The sequence below is a fragment of the Mercenaria mercenaria genome, chromosome 7, assembly GCF_021730395.1.
Source record: "Mercenaria mercenaria strain notata chromosome 7, MADL_Memer_1, whole genome shotgun sequence".
Classification (NCBI taxonomy): domain Eukaryota; kingdom Metazoa; phylum Mollusca; class Bivalvia; order Venerida; family Veneridae; genus Mercenaria; species Mercenaria mercenaria.
In genome coordinates this window covers 4,008,081-4,017,835 of record NC_069367.1, presented here as the reverse complement: position 1 = coordinate 4,017,835, position 9,755 = coordinate 4,008,081, and the positions used below count along the sequence as shown (strand labels likewise).

Sequence of the window (9,755 nt, the reverse complement as noted above, 5' to 3'; positions counted from 1 at the left end):
GCAAATGAATGAATCAGTATCAACCCCATTGTATCGTTTTATATTCATCATGTTACATCAATTTTGATACAAATACAAACTTAAGATCAAAGTGCATCAAATGACGAAGAACGCATGGTGTTTTAATGTCAAAAGGTAATGTTTTGGATTTACAAATGCCTCATTTCAGGTTGGGAAGGAGGTGGGGTTGTAGCTGAGGACATTGGTTAAATCGAGAAAAGAAATACATGTGTAACATAGCTGTTTGTATTCTAATTTAACCGCTACAGTAACACAGAACATATATATCTCTACAAAGTCTAAAAATGAGCATTTACTAAACAACTACATGCTAAAACTTTAAAAAAATAAGGGTATATAACAGCAGGAACACTACTATGTGCATATGAAATGTATATTACAAAAAAAAGAAGATGCCATACAGAACATGGTTAGTTTGATATAGAAAATGCATTCACCAATAGTACTTCTGTAAAAATGAAGGAAATTAATATAACAAAAACACAAAATTTGTCATTGTTAATCGTCATGTAAAATAAGCAATAAGACGTTCACTGATGTAGTAATGTTTTGTTATTGTTGGTTTTAACGTCGCACCGACACAGTGATAGGTCATATGGTGCCTTTCTAGCTTTGATGGTGGAGGAAGACGCAAGGCACACCTCTGTGTGCAAACTCTTGGGTAGAACTACTGAACCTCAATAAACCAGCTGGATGGTTTGTATTTCCACATATAAGGAATTCAAAACCACGAGTGAAGCTCAAACCCATATCAGTGAGGAATATGTAATTTGAAGTGAGCGACCTTAACCGCTCGGCCACGGAGGGCACCACTAATTAAGTAATTATCATACAGGATAGTTTACTGATACATATGGAAAAAAGCAAGCGGGACAAAACTTTAACACGTTCATACTAATCGATTACAAATATTACAATTTAAGGGAACGACCGTTTAATAGTGCAAAGCTTGCAGTTAATATTATTTTTAATGCTGATAAGTAGAATGTCTTAAATACTGTAGACTTCTACAGTTGTCGTATAATGTGCAATATCTCATTTAAGGGCTTATTTATATGACAAATTATTAAGTGTTACAAAGCAAAGATAAGTGTTTGCAGATGAAAATGAAAAAGGACTGACGGCAATGATATAATTAGAAGGTGTTGAATACCCTAAAATTCTACAGGAGAAGCATTCGGTGCAATATCTCGTATAAGGCTATATCGATTCCATTTTCGACGAACTTATTTTCACTTCGCGACATAAAGTTAGTTTTATAAATGTCTGTAACAATACTAGGGACAGCCTCTGCAGTCATAGTCACCACATATCCATTGAGTCTCAAGCGAAGCACAAGCTCCTCCAGCGCATTTAAAGTCGTATAAATGTTCTCCAACACACCTGACGTATCGCTGACAGCTGAACGGATGAAGATTATACTCTCTATTATCTTCAGAGAGGCAAACATCTGCAGAGAAAAACAAATTCAATGACAAATCAGTAGTGCATATAGCATAAACAAATCTAAATCCTAAACATTTTCCATCAGACAAGTGATTTTAACAAATAATCAATGCTAAAAAGTCATGAGATACCTTTTTTAAGTTCCTTAATTGTTTGATTTTCTATCAGAACAAGAAGATGATTAGTGTAACACGTATAGAAGTTTGCTGACAAGCGAAATAATCAAGGAAAGCATTTTTATAACATGTCTGACATCGTGGGAATGAAATTAAGCCATTATATAGATATAATATTACACTAGTGTAATAAAACTCCGACGTTAGTGTCGTTTAAGTATAGGAGACGCTGGTCGAATTTACGTGGTCTAAAATGGGTAAAGAAAGGAGATATTTTCATGCTTCAGCAGTAAAAGCTTAAATGCGATAAAAACAACATTCCATTTGTGTTTTTTACATTAAAATTATCGCAACTTTTGAATGAAATTGACAATAGGCGCGAAAGAGTCTTGTATTTTATAACTTTATTTAATTCGTTCAATTATTCTATGACACCTTTTATGATATTCAATAAAGTGTTTGCTAATGTGTTGCGTAAGACAATATAACAAGATAGGCTGTTTGTTTGTTTGTTTAATTTGGGATTAACGCCATTTTTCAACAGTATTTCAGTTATGTAACGACGGGCAGTTAATCTAACCAAGCAGTGTTTCTTGATTCTGTACCAGTACAAACCTGTTCTCCGCAAGTAACTGCCAACTTCCTCACATGAATCAGAGGTGGAGGACTAATGATTTTAGACACAATGTCGTTTATCGAAAAGTCACGAAGAACATACTCCCAGCCAGAGGATCGAACTCATGACCCCGCGATATGAAGACCAACACACTACCTACTAAGTTAAGCGTACGGACTCTTAGACAGAATAAGATACTTGTTATTTAATAGCTGTCAATATTTTGATTTTTAAATTAAGATAGTGAAAGCGTTTTAATTATCTTTAAAAAACATTGACAATCATCCAGCAGGAAAAAAAACACGTCTAAAAATGTTTTCATACAATATTCATAAAAATAGTGGAACGAGTAAATATATAGAGGATATTACATGATTGTCTTTTCATACTGAATTTATTAAACGAGTTGAATAAAATTATAAAATGCGAGGCCCTGCCCGGCCCTGTATTCTTTTTATCACATGTTAACCTTTCTTGTTGAAACATCAAAAAATCGACTCGTATGTACATAATGTAAACATTTACTTTAATTATGAAAATTTTATGAATATATTGTGTAACTTCGGGACTATTTTCCTGGATCTTGTTAGTTGGGTAATTGTTTCAATTAAGTATAAAGGACTTATAATAAAAGCAACATGGACGTTTGCCTATGTGTGTTATATAGGGAGGACTTTTTTGCAAAATAACAAAAAAAATATAATGTTAAACAAACTTTGAAATTCTAGTTTCACAGATCCTGTCACCCAACTGTCTCCAATTTTCACTGCACACATATATTCTATTTCACCACCTTGACCACAAGCATCCCTGCACGTGACGTTCTCTAAATGTAAGACTAGTTCTGCCGAAGACTCAGTCAAATCATTTTCCAACAGACTGATATGTTTTTCCATTGTGAAATTAGATACACTCTGGTTATTTTGTAAAGAGGCAATAATGAACTCAGTGTTACTACAATTTTTATGGATTTCTATGGTATTCCAGCCGCGAATATGGTTGAGTTCGCAAGTCATGTTGACCGCACTGCCTATGTTAACTGTAGGCGATGGTGTCGATATTCTCACTGGAAGCATTAGAGTGAATAATTAATCATTCTATGAAAATAATATTAATATGTAATAATAAAATTGCTGCCTAAATGTACCAAAATGAAAACTAAGCTTTTGACATTACGAAATAAATCACCAAATGTGTAATGCTTATACTAAATAAAACTTTTTGCCTAAAATTATCTGCACGTCTATTATGAAGTAAAGATGCATTAAATTATTGTATTACTTTGTTGGCTTACGGAAGGTAGGTGGTTCTACCCAGGTGCCCGCTCGTGATGAAATGATGCACGGATGGGCACCTAGGGTCTTCCTCCACCTTTGATGCTGGAAAGTCGCCATATGACCTATCATGTGTCGGTGCGACGTTAAATCCAACAAAAAAAATAAAAAGAAACAATTAAATACTTTATACCAAATTAACATAATTTTACAGTCCAGTTTCAGAATTTTATTCGGAAAATAGGTATACATCGCCCCGCAAACAATTTCAACAGTTTTACAGGCATTAAACTTATACTCGAATTTAACATGACCATTCTATAACATTTAATATTCATATAGTTTATTGTTTATCAAACTGTACTTAGGCATGATGAATGTTTCAATAATACCTGTTTGGTGTTTGCAAACTACCTATTTTCTGTTTTCACTTAGTCGAATCTCAATATAATTATACACTTAATCTGTACAAATAAAGCATTTTGACAATAACTTTACTTAAGTTAGGTACATTGTGATATGTCCAAGCTGCTTCCTTTATTGACTTTAGAAGAATATATATTAAAGCATACCTATGAATTGTCAGAAAAAAAGAATATTTATTTTTCTTTTGTTTTACTTATCTTTGCATTATGGCCTACCAGTTGTCGTCGTTACATTCAAAAGAACGCTTTTCTTCTGCTTATTTCCATTATATTCATCCATCAAACATTGCAACTCAGCTCCGTTCATGTCATTTGTAATCAAAATTGTTGAGTTAATAGTTTCATGGGTTTGCCAGTCTTCTGTCTGTGACGATTCAATGCCAAATGGCACAATTTCCACCGTATTCTCGTCCTATAAGTTTCAGAAGATGGAGTGTGATGGGTGATAACAAAGAATAATGAAAAAAACTTACCACAATTTCGAACATTTCAAGCGCACCACAGCACGCATTGTCCGGTAAATAAACAAACTGCAAACTCAATATAAATCAGAAAACCCGCACCATCAAACACGCACGGAAAGTAAAATTGCTGCATAAAGCAGTCGCCCAACACGCCAAAAAAATGGAAATGGTGCAGGATCGTTTTCAGTTCAATCCATTAATGAGCGGTAGCGGAGATGCAAGCTACCGTCTACGCCCTCTAGACCTGGGTTGAGCAGAACACAACATTTGGACATGTTACAAGTACCGTAAGAACAACACAAGAAACTCAACAACAACAATTTAGAATTATCCGTAAAAAAAGGAAAAGAATTCTGGATGTAGGACTGAGGAATTTTCCGAAGCAAATTACTGTCGCATGTAAAAATTTATTTAACAGGTACTTATCCTCAAATGATTATATAGCGTTTTCTGTATCAGTTTCTTAATGCAATATCGTGGTTTATTGAATTCTAAGATTATGCTTCCAAAGGATCATAATTTCTAAAGATTTTTTCTTCTATTTTATCAAACTGAAGAGCGTTTGAATAAATGTTTATGATATAGATCTGGACGGATAAATGCATTTCATCGAGGGGTGAGACACTTTTTATATATCAAAATGTTAAAATTATCGAAGTGAGATACATTCCATATTCACAAAAAAAACATAACAATTTTCTTATTTCTTGTATGCTTATGTACATTGTAATAAACGAAAACGGCGTGAGGCCTTTTGTTATGTTCGAAACTTCAGATGATATTGTGTTTCTTTCTATTGCACTTGTTATAGCATAACTCGTTGAAAAACTTTATGTGAATTGATCTGATACTATGACTGATCTCCGAATAAGCGCAATTATTATATTTAATAACAAAATAGACAATAAGAAAAGTATTTCAAACCTGTTAAGGTCTTGATTTTAAGGTTGGATACACAGACAGAAAAAAATATTTACAAGCTCAATCAGAAAATTTAAATGCAAAATAACTCAACATTGGACACTTACACTTCACAATATTCATAAGTATTGTATCACATAAAAACACACACAAACCAGCTCTTTACTGCATACCTGCTCTTAAAACTTACCTTGTATATTTTTATAAGCATATTCCCTAACCTTGTCCCATTTTCATCTCGCCCAATACTACCAATGCATTGGACTTCCATTTTGTCACCCTGGACAACAGATGTCGGGGCTATTATTTCGCTTATTTTTGAGCTCTTATCTGAGAAGTAAAAACGATCAAATATGTTTTCAGAACACATGCAAGTATCCCTGTGTTTTGAATTATTTGCATATTTATATAGCATATCATAAACAGTAAGATGCAGTATTTTAAAACCCCTTTTTACCCTCAAACTGAACAATGCCGGACTGATAGCGGTAACGAAAGATTTGTGTCGATGTCTTCCGACATTGCAACATTTGTTAGTTATATTGTTTATGATCTAAATATTACGATATAAGTTTAGTCCTCCCAATGTAAAATATACTATGTGCTTTAATAATTTCACAAATGATCTGGTCCATCATCTAGATGTTGGCTTATTATGTATATTATAGATTATTCAAAGGGGCTTTCACTTAAAATTCATTGACTAAAAAGCGAACAGTGCAGACAATGACCAGCCTGCACAGACGTAAATGCTAAATCATATGCCGCAAGCAGACGGCTAAAGGTCAAAGAAAGGTAGCGTCTAGACAATGTTCATGCATAGTTTGTCAGTGAAGTTATGACGTAATGACCATTTTGGACCAGACTTTTAAATGAATCTCTTGTATACTTATCATAACAAGACAGAAGAGTACATTGTAACAAAGATAAATACATTAGAATTTGGAAATGAGATCTGTAAGACGGTCCTTTGAAAATAAAGAATGCAACCAAATAAAATAAATGCAGACTCGGCTCGACTGAGTCTGTTCATGAGAGGTAATGGAAAGTACAACACCCGTTTCACCACCAAGCACCGGCTTAAATGAAATTCTATTTCACTGATATCAACATGGACCAAATGACCAGAAAATATAACAACACATAATCTTGCAGTTTTTGTACGGCCACAACCGGGTAATTAAAGATTTCTGTTGTGCTTGAATATAACTAAGCAAGGAGATATCAGACTCGGTCTGACTGAGACTATTCGTGAGAAGTAATAGAAAGTGCAACACTCGTTACACCTCCCAGCACCGGCTAAAGGTGAAAATTATTACATAATTATTGATTGGACGGACAAGAAGTTATATCAAATTAGAATCCAAATACGTATAAACCTTTTTATGGTCACCACACGACATTTAGAGACTGCTGTTGTGATTGTTAATAAAAGGTTATATTACGGAAGTATCAAAAACAGACCTGGTTTGCTTCATAAGCATTTTTAAAATGGAAATATTTATGGTCAAGATAAATTGATCTATTAGTAACACTGTTTGATCAAGAAACCAGTTAAGCTTTTTGAAAGCTTATCTTCAAAAGATAATTACACTGAAACAGTTTACAGATAATGTATAAAACTTACCATTCGCTTTAAAATGCTTTTTCGAACTCTTTATTCCTTTGGGTGACGTAACGCTTCCGACAAGAACGCTACAGATGTATATACCAGTGTCATCACGATAGTTAATATTACACTAACACCATCAGCCGAGGGCGTTACATTCTTTCGGAAACGTGTAACATTCAGTTTGTCCGTTGTACTATTCCCATGAAAATTTGTCACAATCAGTAGCGGATTCGGGATTGAGTTATTTGCCAAGTCCGTTCGTGCTAACATAACAGTCTCCCACATAGGCGATTTTGTCGGAGAGCAAGTAATGGAGAACGATTTGCCCGAAATGAGCACTGATGAGTTCTTTGTCTCTAATCCTAATATACCTGTCAGAATAAAAACGTAAGGTCAAACGTTGGTTTAATCTTACAAACATCTTTACATCATCGTTTCATTTTATCTTCTGTTGCATAAGAACACTATTTTTCATAATTTTATCGTTTTTATCATGACTAATGAAACGTAAGTATACTTTAAACAAACCTTTACCCATGAAATCGATTCAGGTTGCCTACAATGTTTTTCATTACCACTATGTCCTTGACATTATCTGTCCGTCATTTCTCTGTGCTCATGTTAACCTACACATAATCAAATATATTTTAAGATATGTGTTCTACCGGCGATAATGTTTCTACTTTTACCACCCACGCTGGTTCGTGCGCTTTTAAATGCTTTTATGCATTAGATGTTGTTCCTCCTTGTGCGAGTGGTTAAGTTTGCTGACTTCTAATCACCTACCCCTTATCGGTGTGGGTTCGAGCCTTGTTCGGTGCATTAAATTCTTTAAGTGAAGAAGCCATTCAGATAGCTTACGGGTGGCAGATGGTTCTACCCAGGTGAAAAAATTCCCAGAGGGGCACCTAGGGCTTTCATCCAACATGAAAAACTGGTAGAAGTCAATCATTTTTGTGATGGATATTATTGGTGTATTAGCTGATGGCCTATTTTTGTTTGTTAGTACTTAAGTCAACGTTAATCTACCTGGACTTTCACATCTTGGATGTCCTACCCAAGTCTTGTTTTCACAGTATATGAGGGTCTCACTTTCGTTTTCAAAGTCAAATCCGTCGTCACATTGTACATCTATTGACATATTGACATGGCTAAAGTCTTCCTTGACAACAACATGTTTAGACAAATGATACTACCCGCATGGATGTGGAAAACATGTTGATTCTGTATCACTGTCCAATGTTCCATTAGACAAACATGTGAAGTACGTCGTTGAATTTACCATGAAGCCTGAATTGCATTGCAACTTGGCCGTCGAACCGAATTTCTTTTCCTTTCCGCTTAACAATCTGTTGGCAATGGCAGGGAACGGTCCACAACCAGTATGTCGACAAGGTTTCACTGGAGTCCACTTGTCATCCGTACATGCAAGTTTTTGATTTTCATCTTCTCCATAGCCTTGTTTGCAATAAACAGTAGCTTCAGTCCGTTCTGAAGACTTGGTTAGGTTAACGCTTCCATTTTCAACTAAAGGCAGCGTATCGCAAGAGGACCGATCTGAAACTATTATACTTGTCTTCATGTAAAATTCTTTTTGATCTTTAAAGCAAGAACTTTTATTGAAAAGATAGAACTTTATGTTAATCAAAATAAAATGAAAACATCGAAAAATAACAGTGATGTTTTAAACTGCAAATGGTTCATTATATTAACCTTTAGCCTACTGGAGGCAAGTGATTTGTATTTGCGACAAGTGCAGTCCAAAATCAGACTATACATCCGCGCAGGCTGATTATGGTCTGAACTGTCCGCTATCCAGTCTATAAATCTTCAGTGAACACCTCTTTAAACAACAAATTGTATTGCCAAAATTTAATGAAGGCCCAATCCGTTAAAGCGATTTAACGGGAAAACAAAGTGACTGCTATATAAAGTCGTATATTGTACATTTAATGTTATTGATGAAAAGAGGATTTTTATGAATCTGATGCTGAGGCACTTTAGCAATATAAATTTACATGAAAGGAACAATCCTGGCGGAAATGTTTTTAGGTAATTTTGACGATTTTTGAATAAGTCTTGCATGAAATACAGATTTAACTCAAAATTCTTTCTTCTCAGTGGAAGACGCCATTTGAATTTATGGAATATCTGTGCCAAACTGTATTAAAATTCCTTCATAATGTACAGAGTTATAGACCGGTTAAGTATGGGAGGGTCGAGTTGTAAACTAGTACAGGACTCAAAAATGGAACATTTATATCTATCATGATGTATAAAAGATAAAAGGGACATTACCTCCGACCATATTGCGTATGATGAAAAATGCTATAAGTTCTAAGACAGCAAGCACAACAAAAATGGTGAGCCCTTGGATAATTCTACAATTTCTTGGCGCTTTTCTATTTTGCTTCTTCATTCCCTCTGCAGGTGTTATGTGGGAATCATTAATAACTGCGTATGATATCTTTGTTTCTGATGAACTTCTAATAATTTGTTCAGGCCTATCCACGTTAAGGTAATGAAATTCCGAATTGTTCGTAATGTTCCTTGGCTATACTTACTTATTTTGATTATCAACATTTTGACCTGCAACTTTTGTCGCCTCCGCTGGCAGTTTGTCAGGGTCCTTTGCAAAAGAATACGCTGAATTATCATATACTTCATTGCGTCCAAAGTAAGAACCTTTCTTCTGTTTCCTGAACCCCGATCCTAGCACATCAGCGCTATTATTAAGTATTTTTGGGGAAAAATCCATGATATTCTTATTTAATGAAGATATAAAGTGAAATATTCCTTTAAGTCAATGAGCACTTCCTTATTGCACAAGGAGAGATTTCATTGGTTAGCAAAGCTTTAA

At 34.7% G+C, this 9,755-nt stretch overlaps 1 protein-coding gene across 2 annotated transcripts; it reads right to left on the bottom strand.

Moving 5' to 3' along the window:
• Window positions 1–232: 232 nt before the first annotated feature.
• On the bottom strand, window positions 233–8,438 carry LOC123556106 (uncharacterized). 2 transcript variants are annotated; one of them, XM_053548970.1, is made up of 6 exons: window positions 7,925–8,438; window positions 6,911–7,266; window positions 5,474–5,613; window positions 4,115–4,310; window positions 2,915–3,265; window positions 233–1,471 (listed from the first exon to the last, which is right to left on the bottom strand). In XM_053548970.1, exons 3-6 carry the CDS (start codon window positions 5,552–5,554, stop codon window positions 1,299–1,301), a joined length of 801 nt encoding a protein of 266 aa, XP_053404945.1. In that variant the 5' UTR covers window positions 5,555–5,613; window positions 6,911–7,266; window positions 7,925–8,438; the 3' UTR covers window positions 233–1,298. The 2 variants fall into 2 exon arrangements, with proteins under 2 accessions (XP_053404945.1, XP_053404946.1); XM_053548971.1 differs by lacking the exon at window positions 7,925–8,438 and having other exon boundaries at window positions 6,911–7,415.
• Between the last annotated feature and the right edge of the window lie 1,317 nt (window positions 8,439–9,755).

Bases quoted from the DNA above. Each gene is read 5' to 3' on its own strand.
- LOC123556106 (XM_053548970.1), bottom strand. From the start codon at position 5,554: ATGGAAGTCCAATGCATTGGTAGTATTGGGCGAGATGAAAATGGGACA. The intron at 4,311-5,473 runs GTAAGTTTTAAG...TGAAACTTATAG, and splicing joins TGCTTATAAAAATATACAAG to GACGAGAATACGGTGGAAAT. The intron at 1,472-2,914 runs GTTTGTTTAACA...TTTTCTCTGCAG, and splicing joins TGTGAAACTAGAATTTCAAA to ATGTTTGCCTCTCTGAAGAT.